Source organism: Lampetra planeri, chromosome 6 (assembly GCF_965212315.1).
Source record: "Lampetra planeri chromosome 6, kcLamPlan1.2.h2, whole genome shotgun sequence".
Taxonomy (NCBI): Eukaryota; Metazoa; Chordata; class Hyperoartia; order Petromyzontiformes; family Petromyzontidae; genus Lampetra; species Lampetra planeri.
Window position 1 is genome coordinate 13,839,827 of NC_136112.1, and position 20,033 is coordinate 13,859,859.

The window sequence follows — 20,033 nt, forward strand, 5'->3', positions numbered from 1 at the left end:
TGGAGCTGACTCAGAGTGTGGAATGAGTGGAGCTGACTCAGAGTGTGGTGTGAGTGTAGCTGACTCAGAGTGTGGTGTGAGTGGAGCTGACTCAGAGTGTGGAATGAGTGGAGCTGACTCAGAGTGTGGTGTGAGTGGAGCTGACTCAGTGTGTGGTGTGAGTGGAGCTGACTCAGAGTGTGGTGTGAGTGGAGCTGACTCAGAGTGTGGAGTGAGTGGAGCTGACTCAGAGTGTGGTGTGAGTGTAGCTGACTCAGAGTGTGGTGTGAGTGGAGCTGACTCAGAGTGTGGTGTGAGTGGAGCTGACTCAGAGTGTGGAATGAGTGGAGCTGACTCAGAGTGTGGTGTGAGTGGAGCTGACTCAGTGTGTGGTGTGAGTGGAGCTGACTCAGAGTGTGGTGTGAGTGGAGCTGACTCAGAGTGTGGTGTGAGTGGAGCTGACTCAGAGTGTGGTGTGAGTGGAGCTGACTCAGAGTGTGGAATGAGTGGAGCTGACTCAGAGTGTGGTGTGAGTGGAGCTGACTCAGTGTGTGGTGTGAGTGGAGCTGACTCAGAGTGTGGTGTGAGTGGAGCTGACTCAGTGAGTGGTGTGAGTGGAGTCGACTCAGAGTGTGGTGTGAGTGGAGCTGACTCAGAGTGTGGTGTGAGTGGAGCTGACTCAGTGTGTGGTGTGAGTGGAGCTGACACAGAGTGTGGAGTGAGTGGAGCTGACTCAGAGTGTGGTGTGAGTGGAGCTGACTCAGAGTGTGGTGTGAGTGGAGCTGACTCAGAGTGTGGAGTGAGTGGAGCTGACTCAGAGTGTGGTGTGAGTGGAGCTGACTCAGAGTGTGGAGTGAGTGGAGCTGACTCAGAGTGTGGGGTGAGTGGAGCTGACTCAGAGTGTGGTGTGAGTAGAGCTGACTCAGAGTGTGGAGTGAGTGGAGCTGACTCAGAGTGTGGTGTGAGTGGAGCTGACTCAGAGTGTGGTGTGAGTGGAGCTGACTCAGTGAGTGGTGTGAGTGGAGTCGACTCAGAGTGTGGAGTGAGTGGAGCTGACTCAGAGTGTGGTGTGAGTGGAGCTGACTCTGAGTGTGGTGTGAGTGGAGCTGACTCAGAGTGTGGTGTGAGTGGAGCTGACTCAGTGAGTGGAGTGAGTGGATTCGACTCAGAGTGTGGTGTGAGTGGAGCTGACTCAGAGTGAGTGGTGTGAGTGGAACTGACTCAGAGTGTGGTGTGAGTGGAGCTGACTCAGAGTGTGGTGTGAGTGGAGCTGACTCAGAGTGTGGTGTGAGTGGAGCTGACTCAGTGAGTGGTGTGAGTGGAGTCGACTCAGAGTGTGGTGTGAGTGGAGCTGACTCAGAGTGTGGTGTGAGTGGAGCTGACTCAGTGTGTGGTGTGAGTGGAGCTGACACAGAGTGTGGAGTGAGTGGAGCTGACTCAGAGTGTGGTGTGAGTGGAGCTGACTCAGAGTGTGGTGTGAGTGGAGCTGACTCAGAGTGTGGAGTGAGTGGAGCTGACTCAGAGTGTGGTGTGAGTGGAGCTGACTCAGAGTGTGGAGTGAGTGGAGCTGACTCAGAGTGTGGGGTGAGTGGAGCTGACTCAGAGTGTGGTGTGAGTAGAGCTGACTCAGAGTGTGGAGTGAGTGGAGCTGACTCAGAGTGTGGTGTGAGTGGAGCTGACTCAGAGTGTGGTGTGAGTGGAGCTGACTCAGTGAGTGGTGTGAGTGGAGTCGACTCAGAGTGTGGAGTGAGTGGAGCTGACTCAGAGTGTGGTGTGAGTGGAGCTGACTCAGAGTGTGGTGTGAGTGGAGCTGACTCTGAGTGTGGTGTGAGTGGAGCTGACTCAGAGTGTGGTGTGAGTGGAGCTGACTCAGTGAGTGGTGTGAGTGGAGCTGACTCAGTGAGTGGAGTGAGTGGAGTTGACTCAGTGAGTGGTGTGAGTGGAGCTGACTCAGTGAGTGGAGTGAGTGGATTCGACTCAGAGTGTGGTGTGAGTGGAGCTGACTCAGAGTGAGTGGTGTGAGTGGAACTGACTCAGTGAGTGGAGTGAGTGGAGTTGACTCAGTGAGTGGTGTGAGTGGAGCTGACTCAGTGAGTGGTGTGAGTGGTGCTGACTCAGTGAGTGGTGTGAGTGGAGCTGACTCAGTGAGTGGTGTGAGTGGAGTCGACTCAGAGTGTGGTGTGAGTGAAGTCGACTCAGAGTGTGGTGTAAGTGGAGCTGACTCAGTGAGTGGTGTGAGTGGAGCTGACTCAGTGAGTGGTGTGAGTGGAGCTGACTCAGTGAGTGGTGTGAGTGGAGCTGACTCAGTGAGTGGTGTGAGTGGAGTCGACTCAGTGAATGGTGTGAGTGGAGCTGACTCAGTGAGTGGTGTGAGTGGAGCTGACTCAGTGAGTGGTGTGAGTGGAGCTGACTCAGAGTGAGTGGTGTGAGTGGAGCTGACTCAGTGAGTGGTGTGAGTGGAGTCGACTCAGAGTGTGGTGTGAGTGGAGCTGACTCAGAGTGTGGTGTGAGTGGAGCTGACTCAGTGTGTGGTGTGAGTGGAGCTGACTCAGAGTGTGGAGTGAGTGGAGCTGACTCAGAGTGTGGTGTGAGTGGAGCTGACTCAGAGTGTGGTGTGAGTGGAGCTGACTCAGAGTGTGGTGTGAGTGGAGCTGACTCAGTGAGTGGTGTGAGTGGAGTCGACTCAGAGTGTGGTGTGAGTGGAGCTGACTCAGAGTGTGGTGTGAGTGGAGCTGACTCAGTGTGTGGTGTGAGTGGAGCTGACACAGAGTGTGGAGTGAGTGGAGCTGACTCAGAGTGTGGTGTGAGTGGAGCTGACTCAGAGTGTTGTGAGTGGAGCTGACTCAGAGTGTGGTGTGAGTGGAGCTGACTCAGAGTGTGGTGTGAGTAGAGCTGACTCAGAGTGTGGAGTGAGTGGAGCTGACTCAGAGTGTGGTGTGAGTGGAGCTGACTCAGAGTGTGGTGTGAGTGGAGCTGACTCAGTGAGTGGTGTGAGTGGAGTCGACTCAGAGTGTGGAGTGAGTGGAGCTGACTCAGAGTGTGGTGTGAGTGGAGCTGACTCAGAGTGTGGTGTGAGTGGAGCTGACTCTGAGTGTGGTGTGAGTGGAGCTGACTCAGAGTGTGGTGTGAGTGGAGTCGACTCAGAGTGTGGTGTGAGTGGAGCTGACTCAAAGTGTGGTGTGAGTAGAGCTGACTCAGAGTGTGGTGTGAGTGGAGCTGACTCAGTGAGTGGAGTGAGTGGAGCTGACTCAGAGTGTGTTGTGAGTGGAGCTGACTCAGAGTGTGGAGTGAGTGGAGCTGACTCAGAGTGTGGTGTGAGTGGAGCTGACTCAGTGAGTGGTGTGAGTGGAGCTGACTCAGTGAGTGGAGTGAGTGGAGTTGACTCAGTGAGTGGTGTGAGTGGAGCTGACTCAGTGAGTGGAGTGAGTGGATTCGACTCAGAGTGTGGTGTGAGTGGAGCTGACTCAGAGTGATTGGTGTGAGTGGAACTGACTCAGTGAGTGGAGTGAGTGGAGTTGACTCAGTGAGTGGTGTGAGTGGAGCTGACTCAGTGAGTGGTGTGAGTGGTGCTGACTCAGTGAGTGGTGTGAGTGGAGCTGACTCAGTGAGTGGTGTGAGTGGAGTCGACTCAGAGTGTGGTGTGAGTGAAGTCGACTCAGAGTGTGGTGTAAGTGGAGCTGACTCAGTGAGTGGTGTGAGTGGAGCTGACTCAGTGAGTGGTGTGAGTGGAGCTGACTCAGTGAGTGGTGTGAGTGGAGCTGACTCAGTGAGTGGTGTGAGTGGAGTCGACTCAGTGAATGGTGTGAGTGGAGCTGACTCAGTGAGTGGTGTGAGTGGAGCTGACTCAGTGAGTGGTGTGAGTGGAGCTGACTCAGTGAGTGGTGTGAGTGGAGTCGACTCAGTGAATGGTGTGAGTGGAGCTGACTCAGTGAGTGGTGTGAGTGGAGCTGACTCAGTGAGTGGTGTGAGTGGAGCTGACTCAGTGAGTGGTGTGAGTGGAGTCGACTCAGTGAGTGGTGTGAGTGGAGCTGACTCAGTGAGTGGTGTGAGTGGAGTCGACTCAGTGAATGGTGTGAGTGGAGCTGACTCAGTGAGTGGTGTGAGTGGAGCTGACTCAGTGAGTGGTGTGAGTGGAGCTGACTCAGTGAGTGGTGTGAGTGGAGTCGACTCAGTGAGTGGTGTGAGTGGAGTCGACTCAGTGAGTGGTGTGAGTGGAGTCGACTCAGTGAGTGGTGTGAGTGGAGCTGACTCAGTGAGTGGTGTGAGTGGAGCTGACTCAGTGAGTGGTGTGAGTGGAGTCAACTCAGTGAGTGGTGTGAGTGGAGTCGACTCAGAGTGTGGTGTGAGTGGAGTTAACTCGATGGGGTTGAAATAAATGGGAAATCGATACAATGTGTTGAAAATCACAGAGAAATGTCTATTTCACCATAGGGGCCGTCCATAAATGACGTCACGCGATTTTTGACCCCCCCCCCTCGTCACACAAAAAGTCAGACCCCGCCCTCAAATATGACGTCACAAAGCTCTGCCCCCTTCCCCCAAATGAAACATGCTTCAAATCGCTTTAAACTATTGTAATTTAAGTGCGTATTTAATGTGCCGCTGCACTCTGATGTTGTAGGAGAAAACATGTATTAAAAAGTCTATTTAATTAAGTAGAACGTGTTGTCGATATTTATTTAAAGTTGCGCATTTTGATGTGACGTCACATTTCTCAAACCCCCCCCCCCCTCGTCACACATCGTCACAAATGTTTGACCCCCCACCCCCCAGGTACGTGACGTCATTTATGGACGGCCCCATAATGTAGAAACATAAATTAGACATTTTCTCTAATAAATTAGACCTTTTATCTCAAGTGCTGAAAAAATAAATAAAGACACCAAATCCACTTTGTTGCTGCTTAGAATTATTTATTAGATTCACTTTCAATAAAGAAAGTCAAACTTCAAGCGAATTTGCGAAACAAATTTTTTATTTCCACCCGCTCATGAATATTAATGAGGAGGGCGCGGCATGCGGAGTGACGTCACGCGCATTACACAGACATTCTTGGCTCAGTAGTAATGCTGCTGCGTTGGCTCGTGGTGCGCATGCGCAATTAACACCAATTTAAAGCTTTCGATATATTTGTATTATAATAAAATAATACAAATATGTTTGTATAGTAAAATAATACAAATATGTTTGTACAAATATATTTGTATTATAATAAAATAATACAAATATGTTTGTATAATAAAATAATACAAATATGTTTGTACAAATATATTTGTAATATTTTTAATGCAAACATATTTGTATTATTTTATTATAATAAAATATATTTGTATTATTTTATAATAATAAAATAATACAAATATATTTGTACAAACATTTGTATTATTTTATTATAATACTAATATATTTGTATTATTTTATTATAAAATAATACAAATATATTATTATAATAAAATAATACAATATATTTGTATTATTTTATAATAATAAAATAATACAAATATGTTTGTACAAATATATTTGTAATATTTTTATTACAAACATATTTGTATTATTTTATTATAATAAAATATATTTGTATTCTTTTATAATAATAAAATAATACAAATATATTTGTACAAACATTTGTATTATTTTATTATAATATATTTGTACAAATATATTTGTATTATTTTATTATAATGAAATAATACAAATATATTATATTATTTTATTATAATAATATATTTGTATTATGTTATTATAATAAAATAATACAAATATATTAGTATTATAATAAAATAATACAAATGTTTGTACAAATATATTTGTATTATTTTATTATTTCCCTTCTACGTGACTTTACCGAAAGAACCAAGAATAACGCTCAACTCATTCGTCACTAACACTGTGTGTCTGGCCTCACAATATAACAAATCACACGCGACGTTTCGGGCAACGGCCCTTCGGCACAGCAACATCAAACGACGACACACTTCGACTGAGACAATCGATTCCAGAATCGAAACTAAACAGAAACTACGACAAGCTCCGCATCGATTCCTCCATTCCCTTTCCCGCCGTTGAGAATCCATCGCGAATCGATTCGTTGGCATTACCGACATAATCGGAGTTTCGATTCCATCACCACAGCTGATCGTCGATATGGCTGCAACAGCGGGTGAGGTTTGCGCGCAGAGCTCCTGAGTTTGAGTGTCGCTACGAATTTTCGCTTCTCGTCCAAAGGTTTCGGGGCGACACCGTCACCGCGCGTAAGCCTCGACTTTGATTCACAGCGGCTGTGGGACGAATAGCCTCGAACGAACAGGCTCAGCTTTGGGGCAGGCCGCTAGCTAGTCGACGAGCTGTATAGGCCCCAATTGGGGCAGAACGAACTCAAGGGAGACTAACTCGTGTTTTAAAGTTCTACGGTTTTACAAACTCGTGGTTGGAACTGCAGTGGCCGGGTCAGCTGGCCTAACAGCAGCCTGTCTACAGCAAATGCGTCAATGAGGAGTGTGTGGTAGTGTACTGTACTGTAAATGGAGTGGATTTGTGTAAACACTGCCGAGCTTGAATCTCGATTTGAAGTTTTCGTGACTGCAAGGGAATCCATACTCTTTGGTTATTTCGGTAAAGTCACGTAGGTATAAATTAAATTAAACCACGACGTTTCGGGCGCAACACAAGTACCCGTCATCGGGTGGAACAACCACAGCAAGAAACAATTGCTGAAGTGGGCAAAAGGGGGGCTGCTCTTAACAAGAGGCTCTATAATCACACACTTACTGCCGAGCTGGTGCGGCAATTGACAGCTTACAAAGCACGGATCATAGAGCACCATGGTACAGCAGCGGTGGTACACCATGTGGACAGCTTAGCGAACCGTCGAGCTGATATAGCTTAGTGTGCACACTATAGCTGATGCAGCATGAAACAGATTAGTGTGCACACTATAGCTGATGCAGCATGAAACAGATTAGTGTGCACACTATAGCTGATGCATCATGAAACAGATTAGTGTGCACACTATAGCTGATGCATCATGAAACAGATTAGTGTGCACGGTATAGCTGATGCATCATGAAACAGATTAGTGTGCACGTTATAGCTGATGCATCATGAAACAGATTAGTGTGCACACTATAGCTGATGCAGCATGAAACAGATTAGTGTGCACACTATAGCTGATGCATTATGAAACAGATTAGTGTGCACACTATAGCTGATGCATTATGAAACAGATTAGTGTGCACGTTATAGCTGATGCATCATGAAACAGATTAGTGTGCACACTATAGCTGATGCAGCATGAAACAGATTAGTGTACACACTATAGCTGATACAGCATGAAACAGATTAGTGTGCACACTATAGCTGATGCAGCATGAAACAGATTAGTGTACACACTATAGCTGATGCATCATGAAACAGATTAGTGTGCACACTATAGCTGATGCATCATGAAACAGATTAGTGTGCACACTATAGCTGATACAGCATGAAACAGATTAGTGTGCACACTATAGCTGATGCATCATGAAACAGATTAGTGTGCACACTATAGCTGATGCATTATGAAACAGATTAGTGTACACACTATAGCTGATGCATTATGAAACAGATTAGTGTGCACACTATAGCTGATGCATTATGAAACAGATTAGTGTACACACTATAGCTGATGCATTATGAAACAGATTAGTGTGCACACTATAGCTGATGCATTATGAAACAGATTAGTGTGCACACTATAGCTGATGCATTATGAAACAGATTAGTGTACACACTATAGCTGATACAGCATGAAACAGATTAGTGTGCACACTATAGCTGATGCAGCATGAAACAGATTAGTGTGCACACTATAGCTGATACAGCATGAAACAGATTAGTGTGCACACTATAGCTGATGCAGTATGAAACAGATTAGTGTGCACGTTATAGCTGATACAGCATGAAACAGATTAGTGTGCACACTATAGCTGATACAGCATGAAACAGATTAGTGTGCACGTTATAGCTGATGCAGCACGAAACAGATTAGTGTGCACACTATAGCTGATGCAGCACGAAACAGATTAGTGTGCACACTATAGCTGATGCATCATGAAACAGATTAGTGTGCACACTATAGCTGATACAGCATGAAACAGATTAGTGTGCACGGTATAGCTGATGCAGCATGAAACAGATTAGTGTGCACACTATAGCTGATGCATTATGAAACAGATTAGTGTGCACGGTATAGCTGATGCATCATGAAACAGATTAGTGTGCACACTATAGCTGATGCATTATGAAACAGATTAGTGTGCACGGTATAGCTGATGCATCATGAAACAGATTAGTGTGCACACTATAGCTGATGCATTATGAAACAGATTAGTGTACACACTATAGCTGATGCATTATGAAACAGATTAGTGTACACACTATAGCTGATGCATCATGAAACAGATTAGTGTACACACTATAGCTGATGCATTATGAAACAGATTAGTGTGCACACTATAGCTGATGCAGCATGAAACAGATTAGTGTACACACTATAGCTGATACAGCATGAAACAGATTAGTGTACACACTATAGCTGATACAGCATGAAACAGATTAGTGTACACACTATAGCTGATGCAGCATGAAACAGATTAGTGTGCACACTATAGCTGATGCAGCACGAAACAGATTAGTGTGCACACTATAGCTGATGCATCATGAAACAGATTAGTGTGCACACTATAGCTGATGCATCATGAAACAGATTAGTGTGCACGGTATAGCTGATGCAGCATGAAACAGATTAGTGTACACACTATAGCTGATGCAGCATGAAACAGATTAGTGTGCACACTATAGCTGATGCATCATGAAACAGATTAGTGTGCACACTATAGCTGATGCAGCATGAAACAGATTAGTGTGCACACTATAGCTGATGCATCATGAAACAGATTAGTGTGCACGGTATAGCTGATGCATCATGAAACAGATTAGTGTGCACACTATAGCTGATGCATCATGAAACAGATTAGTGTGCACACTATAGCTGATACAGCATGAAACAGATTAGTGTACACACTATAGCTGATACAGCATGAAACAGATTAGTGTGCACACTATAGCTGATGCAGCACGAAACAGATTAGTGTGCACACTATAGCTGATGCATCATGAAACAGATTAGTGTGCACACTATAGCTGATACAGCATGAAACAGATTAGTGTGCACGGTATAGCTGATGCAGCATGAAACAGATTAGTGTGCACACTATAGCTGATGCATTATGAAACAGATTAGTGTGCACGGTATAGCTGATGCATCATGAAACAGATTAGTGTGCACACTATAGCTGATGCATTATGAAACAGATTAGTGTGCACGGTATAGCTGATGCATCATGAAACAGATTAGTGTGCACACTATAGCTGATGCATTATGAAACAGATTAGTGTACACACTATAGCTGATGCATTATGAAACAGATTAGTGTACACACTATAGCTGATGCATCATGAAACAGATTAGTGTACACACTATAGCTGATGCATTATGAAACAGATTAGTGTGCACACTATAGCTGATGCAGCATGAAACAGATTAGTGTACACACTATAGCTGATACAGCATGAAACAGATTAGTGTACACACTATAGCTGATACAGCATGAAACAGATTAGTGTACACACTATAGCTGATGCAGCATGAAACAGATTAGTGTGCACACTATAGCTGATGCAGCACGAAACAGATTAGTGTGCACACTATAGCTGATGCATCATGAAACAGATTAGTGTGCACACTATAGCTGATGCATCATGAAACAGATTAGTGTGCACGGTATAGCTGATGCAGCATGAAACAGATTAGTGTACACACTATAGCTGATGCAGCATGAAACAGATTAGTGTGCACACTATAGCTGATGCATCATGAAACAGATTAGTGTGCACACTATAGCTGATGCAGCATGAAACAGATTAGTGTGCACACTATAGCTGATGCATCATGAAACAGATTAGTGTGCACGGTATAGCTGATGCATCATGAAACAGATTAGTGTGCACACTATAGCTGATGCATCATGAAACAGATTAGTGTGCACACTATAGCTGATACAGCATGAAACAGATTAGTGTACACACTATAGCTGATACAGCATGAAACAGATTAGTGTGCACACTATAGCTGATACAGCATGAAACAGATTAGTGTGCACACTATAGCTGATACAGCATGAAACAGATTAGTGTGCACACTATAGCTGATACAGCATGAAACAGATTAGTGTGCACACTATAGCTGATACAGCATGAAACAGATTAGTGTGCACGGTATAACTGATGCATTATGAAACAGATTAGTGTGCACACTATAGCTGATACAGCATGAAACAGATTAGTGTGCACACTATAGCTGATGCAGCATGAAACAGATTAGTGTGCACACTATAGCTGATGCATTATGAAACAGATTAGTGTGCACGGTATAGCTGATGCATCATGAAACAGATTAGTGTGCACACTATAGCTGATGCATTATGAAACAGATTAGTGTGCACGGTATAGCTGATGCATCATGAAACAGATTAGTGTGCACACTATAGCTGATGCATTATGAAACAGATTAGTGTACACACTATAGCTGATGCATTATGAAACAGATTAGTGTACACACTATAGCTGATGCATCATGAAACAGATTAGTGTACACACTATAGCTGATGCATTATGAAACAGATTAGTGTACACACTATAGCTGATGCATTATGAAACAGATTAGTGTACACACTATAGCTGATGCATCATGAAACAGATTAGTGTACACACTATAGCTGATGCATTATGAAACAGATTAGTGTGCACACTATAGCTGATACAGCATGAAACAGATTAGTGTACACACTATAGCTGATGCATTATGAAACAGATTAGTGTACACACTATAGCTGATGCATTATGAAACAGATTAGTGTACACACTATAGCTGATGCATCATGAAACAGATTAGTGTGCACACTATAGCTGATGCAGCATGAAACAGATTAGTGTGCACACTATAGCTGATGCATCATGAAACAGATTAGTGTGCACGGTATAGCTGATGCATCATGAAACAGATTAGTGTGCACACTATAGCTGATGCATCATGAAACAGATTAGTGTGCACACTATAGCTGATACAGCATGAAACAGATTAGTGTACACACTATAGCTGATACAGCATGAAACAGATTAGTGTGCACACTATAGCTGATACAGCATGAAACAGATTAGTGTGCACACTATAGCTGATACAGCATGAAACAGATTAGTGTGCACACTATAGCTGATACAGCATGAAACAGATTAGTGTGCACACTATAGCTGATACAGCATGAAACAGATTAGTGTACACACTATAGCTGATACAGCATGAAACAGATTAGTGTGCACACTATAGCTGATACAGCATGAAACAGATTAGTGTGCACACTATAGCTGATGCAGCATGAAACAGATTAGTGTGCACACTATAGCTGATGCATCATGAAACAGATTAGTGTGCACACTATAGCTGATACAGCATGAAACAGATTAGTGTGCACGTTATAGCTGATACAGCATGAAACAGATTAGTGTGCACACTATAGCTGATACAGCATGAAACAGATTAGTGTGCACGTTATAGCTGATACAGCATGAAACAGATTAGTGTGCACACTATAGCTGATACAGCATGAAACAGATTAGTGTGCACGTTATAGCTGATACAGCATGAAACAGATTAGTGTGCACACTATAGCTGATGCAGCATGAAACAGATTAGTGTGCACACTATAGCTGATGCATTATGAAACAGATTAGTGTGCACACTATAGCTGATACAGCATGAAACAGATTAGTGTGCACACTATAGCTGATGCAGCATGAAACAGATTAGTGTGCACACTATAGCTGATACAGCATGAAACAGATTAGTGTGCACGTTATAGCTGATACAGCATGAAACAGATTAGTGTGCACACTATAGCTGATACAGCATGAAACAGATTAGTGTGCACGTTATAGCTGATACAGCATGAAACAGATTAGTGTGCACGGTATAGCTGATGCAGTATGAAACAGATTAGTGTGCACGTTATAGCTGATACAGCATGAAACAGATTAGTGTGCACACTATAGCTGATACAGCATGAAACAGATTAGTGTGCACGTTATAGCTGATACAGCATGAAACAGATTAGTGTGCACACTATAGCTGATACAGCATGAAACAGATTAGTGTGCACGTTATAGCTGGTACATTAGACAGCTTATAGTACACAGTATAGCTGGTACAGCTTAGTGTACACAGTATAGATGATAGGGCAGCTTCGCGTACACGGTTTAGCTGATACAGCATCGTACGTCGTAGTTTACACGCTATAATTCCTCATGCCATAGTACAGCTTGATTTATTTAGATAATTGTATAGCACAGCCTAGCGTGTAGCAGTAAGATATAAAATCTCTGTACACAGCATACCACACAGCATGGCATATCACTGCATGGTGGAGATTAATATACAAGGCATTGGCCATACAGAATGGCACGTACAGCACAGCATAACTTACCCTACCACATTCAGCAGAGTATAGCACGATAATTCTGTACAGCATAGTGTAGCACATAGAGCATGGAACTAAAGGTACAGGACAGCACACAACATAGCATACACAGCTTAGAGCAAGAAGGGAAGGCAGGCCATTGAGATTACAAATAGACACGGCATCTTGCAATGTGATACGATGAAAAGAAGCATCATGCAATTGGCTTGCATTACAAGTTCTCACCTGAAGACGGTCGCTTGTGTTGCGATCGAAACGTCGTGATCTATTATTTTTCTACCTACGTGACTTTACCGAAAGAACCAAAGTATAGTCTTACAGTAATTTATACTGGGAAGTATTTGTCAATCATTTGTAAATGCAGCAATAAAAGTATACATTTATTCTAAACCCCTCTCTTAACCTCTTATATTTTTATCAATATTCATGTAGTCTTGTAGGTCGGTGAATTGCCCCTGGAGACACTGCTGTGTGTGACGCAGTGTATAGGGGACAGTGCTGCGTTTGCATGACAGTGCATGGCACTGTTGTGTGGGATACACTGCTCTGTGTGACACGACTGTGTGTCTGTGCACGCTTGTGACCCTGGCTCTTGTTTCAGAGCGCAGTGGGGAGCAGGATGGCCAAGGCACCCACCTTCTCGAAGGACACAAATTCATGGTGCCAAAGAGGGAGATCCTCGCAGTTCCAGACATGGGAAAGTGGAAACGCTCACAGGTAACATCGCAGAATCAGCCCAGTTGCTGTTATTTTGTGCTTTCAATAAATAGATCATCTTGCCGAGTGACCTCTATAGAGTTTTCGTCTTACAATTAGAAGGTTGTGAGTTCAAATGGCAGTTGGAGATCGACGCTTTATTTTTCCAGGTTCGATATAAATACTGCTTTGTGGAAAGTCTGCAGTGGTTGTCCTGTGGACAGTCTGGTCCCTGGCATATGAATATGAATGTGGATTTGTATTTCTCAGCGTGGCCAATGGAGATGAATGTCTCCCCATTCGTTATTGAATGGGGAAACACTTTTGGAATTACACAAATGTGTAGATCACCAATTCGGTGCTGTCACACACATTTTATGTGTGGCACGTGACTGATCAACGTCGCATGCTCACACCAACACGCGGACGTCACACGCATTTTGGGCGAGTGACATCCTTCACTTTCCCCTTCCCTAGGCAAAAAATGCGCAACGAAAATGCACACGCCACACGCGGATTGGCCCACATGTTCACACCAGCACCTCCCACTTCTCCCCCACAGATTTCAGTCTAACAGTAATACAATTTACCGATTGCAACTCTTACGGGAACAAACCAGTAAATATAATGTATTATCAGTCCCACCGCTTAACAACCCTGCCTGTTGCATCTCACTCAAGATGTTGGAGTCACGTCATCCAAATAAACATCCTGAACCCCATCAGACGAGCAGAGGCTTGTGTCTTGTCGAGAAACAGCCCCTTCGATAAATCTACGAATACCTTACCCAGCAGTAGATGGTGCTCCTTCATGTTCTGTAAAGAGTGATTCGCTGTGTATCTTACAGTGATATAAAATAATCACATGTTACCATTAAGATCTAGGATTAGCCAAGTGAAATGATGCACCAAATACATGTTTTTTTGTGAAAATAGTGGCTGATCTGAGACTCAGGTTTACTTAAATCTGCTTTGAGTGGCTGGAACTCAGATTCAAACCTATAATTTCATAAGCCCATTGCTGTGATACTGCCATTTTGAGCTCTACTGAGCCAGGTGGCCACTATCATAATGTTTCCATTTTTAATGAAACCTAAAACGTATATTGGTGCTTAATCATGACTGTCTCTTTTCTCTCTTGTATTCTCAGGCCTATGCCGATTACATGGGTTTCATTCTCACCCTTAACGAGGCTGTGAAGGGAAAAAAGCTCAGTTCTGAGTTCAAGGTTTCTGAGGTGAGCCTCATGTGTGTAATCGTGTGGGGAGTGTGCAGGTGGGTTTGCATGGATGGGGATGTCCATCTCGGCGTGTGTGGATGTTGTGTGCTTAGATTAGGTCAGTGGTATGTGTGTGATTGAGTACGTGAGTCTATTTGGTTTGGGTGTGTCTGTTAGGAGGTGGATGCCTTCGTAGGTGCTCACTAACAGCACTTGCCCCAACAGACTGTTATGGCTATACAGGGGATCTTTGTTGTAGGGAGTGGTAGTGTAGTGGTAAGCACGCTGCACTATGAACAAGGCGACCCAAGTTTTATTTCTGCTCATGGCCAACACCAGTGACGATTTTCTGAACCGGTCCTGGGCCTCCCCGAAGTCGTACCTGGTGTGGTGTGTAAACATCGCCACTCAGGAGACAAAGGCGGTATTGACGGCCATCCCCCTCGTGTCCCTTGCCGGCCTTCATAGAAGTTTGCTAACACCCCTTGCCCCCAACAGTCTGTTCAGGCTATATGGGGTATCTTTGTCTTTGGTGTGTATTGAGGAAGCAGTAGTGCAGCGGTCAGCACACTGCCCTACGAACTCAGCAATCCGAGTTGTATTCCCGCTCACATCGGTGACAACTATTTGTACCAGTTTTGGGCCCTCCCCTAGGTCGATTCAGCCTCAAATAAGTACTTGTTATGGTTTGTAAACACCAGCATTGGGCTGCCTGCCCTCCCGGCCGCGCATTGTGCTGGCCACCCACCCTCTTGTGAGCCGTAGGTGCTCGCTAACAGCACTTGCCCCAGCAGCCTGTCACAAAGGCTATATGGGAGATCTCTGTAGGTGTGCACGAGTGAGCGTGCACATGTGCTCAGCTTGAGTGTGCTGCCCTGCAGGCTGTGCAGCAGCTCGTGTGCCTGCTGGACATGATGGATCGCTGGATCGAAGAGGTTCCGCCTGTGGATCAGCCCCAACGCTTCGGCAACAAGGCCTTCCGCACCTGGTGCGCCCGGCTGGAGAAGGCACGCACACCTCGCTCACATCACACCAATACTAATACCCGCCATTCGCCACTAAGTAACGGTGACGTCTCTTACACCACACATATACACACACGCACGTCACACTATAGATTACACAATACGCTACAGTGTACGTCACACATGTACACACACGAGAATACACCACAGACCACATGGCACATGTACACATGATATATAATACATATTTGAAGTTATAGCATGGGTAGACTGCACACATGTACACGTACATTACACTACTCTACTAACAACGTGCACTTCATACATATGTAGTTTCAGTGAGTCGGAGACGAGGTTTGTAGAGGCACCTTCTTTATTGAGCACACACGATCTCGCCTGCACACTCTACAGTCGCTAGCCTGTACACAGCAATAGCCGTCTAACACCGATAGCACTGACGGAGACAGCCAACAACTCTCTAGCAGCGCAATATCGAGCGACGATGGCAGCGAAGATGGCGACGAGACAACAGCAACGACGAGACGATCCAATCCCAGAACCGGCAACCTCAAGCTCCCGCTCTCGGCCCCTTTTATGCTACCAGCGCGGCCTAGCTCTTTCCTGGCCGCGCTTCCCTTCTCGAACCCACTAGCGGGTTCCAGGGGCTTCCAGATAGGGTCCTCCATGACCCTCGCCCCAGTTCTTCCACCCTGCTGACACACCCGCTCACATGCTCACCGGCGTGTATACTGTTTGTCCACCACAGTTGCTGCTGCTGGCCGCCAGTCGGCGCTATTACACTACGCTACACATAACACCACAACCATAAATAACATGCACACACACTACACAGTACACTATATAATACTCTACAGGCTAAAATAACACACTTACACTCTGCACATACAATGCGTGCATGCATGCATACAAATAACACACTACATACACGCACAACACTACACACGAGATAATAGATGTACAAACTACACACACACATACCACACATGTACATACACTATGTAGCAGATTTACACACTGCACGTAAACATCCCACAGGCACACATACCACACACATTAAACGTGCATATAACAAACATACCACGTGCTTAATGACATGAGTGAAACGCATATTCAATTACAGACCATGGCCGATTGCAGTGAACATCGTAATATTGAGCGTCTTTTACTCAGCCGGAAACCTCATCCAGGAGATTCGTGCTTGGGTTCAGAATCAGGTTATTTTTCATCCTGAAGAAATCCAATGAGTTATGACACTGTATATCGCAAATGTCCAGTAGGGGCAGATCAGAATGTTACAACATCAAACAATATAATCCAGGTAGTCCTCTACTTACGATGGAGATGCGTTACGACGACCCCATCGTAAGTCGAAAATATCGTAAGTCGAAGATGGCCTAGCCTACCCAGGAGTCTTAAAGAATGGTGATAATTTAGCAAAACAGAGCAATTTACAGTACCGTACAGTATAAACTATATACTGTATGTACTTATTAATTACAATACTGTATTGCACAGTAACATGTAAAGTAAAAAAAACAAGGTAAATTCTTAGCCTACCTATATGAACTGCAATTTAATAGAAAGTTTTTTCAGGAAACAATCCTATCTGCTATAAAAACTTTTAACATGCATTGAACGTATCGTATCGTGGTAACCTTAAAATGAAATCGCTAAAGCTACGTATCATACATGCATTGAACGTATTGTAACGTATCATTGTACTGTACTCGCCAAAATTCTGTCCGTCGTCTGCATACTTGAACGATGTTACGTTGTTGATGGCAATTTTGTCGTATCGCCATCGTAAGATCGAAATATCGTAAGTCGGACCATCGTAACTCGGGGACTGTCTGTTAAAGTTAAGGACGATTGATATGACTATGATGCTCACTGCGATTGGCCAGTGTTTAGTTTGTTGTCATTCCCCCATACCTCTAATTAGCACAGTTGGCTACGTACTGTGTGAAAAGTTCAACATACATAGGAAAGGAAAGTAAATCAAGTTGTCATTTTTTGCATCTGTTAAATAATTTAAGTGCCCGGAGAATCCCACACACGCGAAGGTATAATGCTCAAAAGTCCGCACAGGTGGGTAGGAAATCTACTTCCCGTTCTCGCGTAAAGGCTGTGATAGAGTTGTGTGCGTTGCCGAGCGAGCGTGTGTGTGCGAGTGCCCCCGTGTGCTTCGGTGCAGGAGGCCCCGGCGCTCGTGTCACGAATGCTACCAGAGCGCCTGCACGAGGCAGTGCCCGAGGCCACCACGTACCTGCTGGAGAGCGTGGGCAATGCCACGCGCATTGACTACGGCACCGGTGCCCGCCCGCATTCACTCGCACATTTCTTCCTCGCACTCGCTCCTAGTGCTTGAATCAGTGGTACGTCTACAAGCCAATTGTTTACGAAAAGTACAAGGGTTGAGCAAAAAGTACCGGGACTACTTTTGTTCGGACAAAACTAAAGGACGATATATCTAACAATCTAGATTTGAAGTTTTCGTGACTGCAGGGATCCATACTCTTTGGTTCTTTCGGTAAAGTCACGTACGTGTAATTTATTTTATTTTATACCCACATGACTTTACCGAAAGAACCAAAGAGTATGACGATATATCTAATTGAATGTGTCTCCTTAAAAGTAGTCTCCTGATCGAACACGGTGATTCCAGCGGTCCTGACGTTTGTCGAGGCATCTCTTTGGGGATGGCTTTCAGGTTCCGAGTTGCATTTGGATGATGGTTGGGCACATTCTGTGAATTCTCTTTCCTCTTAGGGTGTGTTTCAATCTTGTGAACAGGAAACAAAGTAATTTGCCAAAATTGTATGTACAATTCATGAAGCGTATGCTAATTTCCCCTTTGGGGTTGAGCTATGGTGCAGTAGTTAGAGCATGCCACTGTGAACCCTGAATTTGATTGCTGCCCACGGCTGACATCAGTGGCGGGCGATATCTGAACCGGTCCTGGGCCCCCACACAGACCAACGTGAGGATGCTTGGTTAAATAACCCTTTATCACCGACACACAATGGCAAGGCCTTCATTCAACAGTGGATTGACAAAAGGGCTGCATGTTATTCGAATTTATTTACTTTTAGACTTGTGGAATAGAAAGAGACGACGCAAGACAACGTGATTCAGGCAATACAACGGGATCGTTCAAACAAAACAAACAAGGATCGATTCTTGAAATCGTCATCACGAACCATGACGAGTCATGATATCTCTGAGTGGCGGAAGGAAATTGTTGAAATTATGGGTCGGCAACCTGCGGCTTCAGAGACGCACGCAGCTCTTTAAGGACCGCTTCGTAACGTTATTTATTAAGCACCCACCGTCTCGTATTCACATGCATTGCGGCTCTTGAATTATTTGGGTTAGCGAATTCGACAACACATTCCTGCGGAGGGAGCTGGTAGGAACGTTGGGTTGCTCGGTCAATGGCCAGGGTCAACGGCGGCGTGGTGTATTCCGCAAATATGGCCGACTGAGGGCGGGCACAAGCCGGCGTGAGTAGGTTAAACGTTGAGTTTTATAAGGGCACCACAGGGTGACCAGCCCCTCCCCACCCAGCCCCACCCCTGCCACCCCCCACCCAGCCCCACCCTCCCCACCCAGCCCCTCCCCACCCAGCCCCACCCCTCCCATTTTTGGATGCACGACGGACGGACACAATAATCCCCTGTGGGTTGGTGTAACCAGGAGGTTCCTACCAGTAAAAGTGGCTCTTGTCATTTTGATGGCCGAGCCTTGGTGAAATCAGTCTGTGTGGCTAACGGTAAAACGTGTGCACGTGCGTTTGCAGGCCACGAGGTGGCGTTCGCCTCCTTCCTGTGCTGCCTGTGCAAGATTGGCTTCCTCAACGCTCATGACCAGGCAGCCATCGTTTTCAAGGTGTTTGAGAGGTGAAGAGGGCACGTTGAAAATCAAGCACAACATCCACCAATTATACTCGGGCCGCCATTGATAATGTAAACAAATTATCGTATGTGCAGGTTTTCATTGGGTACTCCAATTTACTTCCACTTAAGCAACTGGTTAAAACATCCCAATGCAGGAACCGACTGAAGTATAATTGTAAAACTTGATGGTAGATGTTATCAGTTTAGGTTATGCTTGACCCTTTCCCATTCCGAGACGTCTGTAAGTTGCAGGGTGGGTCCCTTTCACCGCTGAATCTCGGAACTTGCAAGTGGCTCAGCATTAATTTTATTTATAGAATCATAGCACCATTGTTTTTCAAGACATTGTTACTCACTGCAGAGAACCATAGCGACACGACCGCACTCTACGATAGCTGGCGCCAAACTGTGCTACATGCCCTCCCGCATGGCCTTGTGGGAGCCTCGGTACCGATTAACATTTTTTATATTAGTTTTTCTTCTGATTCCGTTCTGATGACGTACAAACGTGTACTTTATTGGAATGGGAGAGGGTTAATGTGTTTCATATTTATGTCAACTAGGAAGCACTGTAATGAGAGCCATCGACTCGTTGTCAGTAGGCAATATGTTCAATTCTTGATAGAAGATCTACACAGTGAAATGCATCTTCACACTTTGTGGAAAGTCGGCAGTGGTTGTCACTTGGA

The 20,033-nt window shown here is 45.0% G+C and overlaps 1 protein-coding gene across 4 annotated transcripts in view; it reads left to right on the forward strand.

Annotated features, from left to right (window-relative positions):
• Positions 1-6,057: 6,057 nt before the first annotated feature.
• The window catches only part of PTPA (protein phosphatase 2 phosphatase activator), a 28,127-nt gene continuing 14,151 nt past the window's right edge, over positions 6,058-20,033 (forward strand). The window contains exons 1-6 of one of the 4 annotated variants that reach the window (XM_078595616.1): positions 6,058-6,139; positions 13,150-13,265; positions 14,394-14,480; positions 15,344-15,469; positions 17,643-17,760; positions 19,248-19,347. In XM_078595616.1, the coding sequence (XP_078451742.1) occupies positions 6,124-6,139; positions 13,150-13,265; positions 14,394-14,480; positions 15,344-15,469; positions 17,643-17,760; positions 19,248-19,347 (563 nt within the window). In that variant the 5' untranslated portion in view covers positions 6,058-6,123. Of the gene's footprint in view, positions 6,140-6,212; positions 6,231-13,149; positions 13,266-14,393; positions 14,481-15,343; positions 15,470-17,642; positions 17,761-19,247; positions 19,348-20,033 lie in introns of those variants that run through there. The other 3 variants (XM_078595618.1, XM_078595617.1, XM_078595619.1) reach the window with 3 other exon arrangements.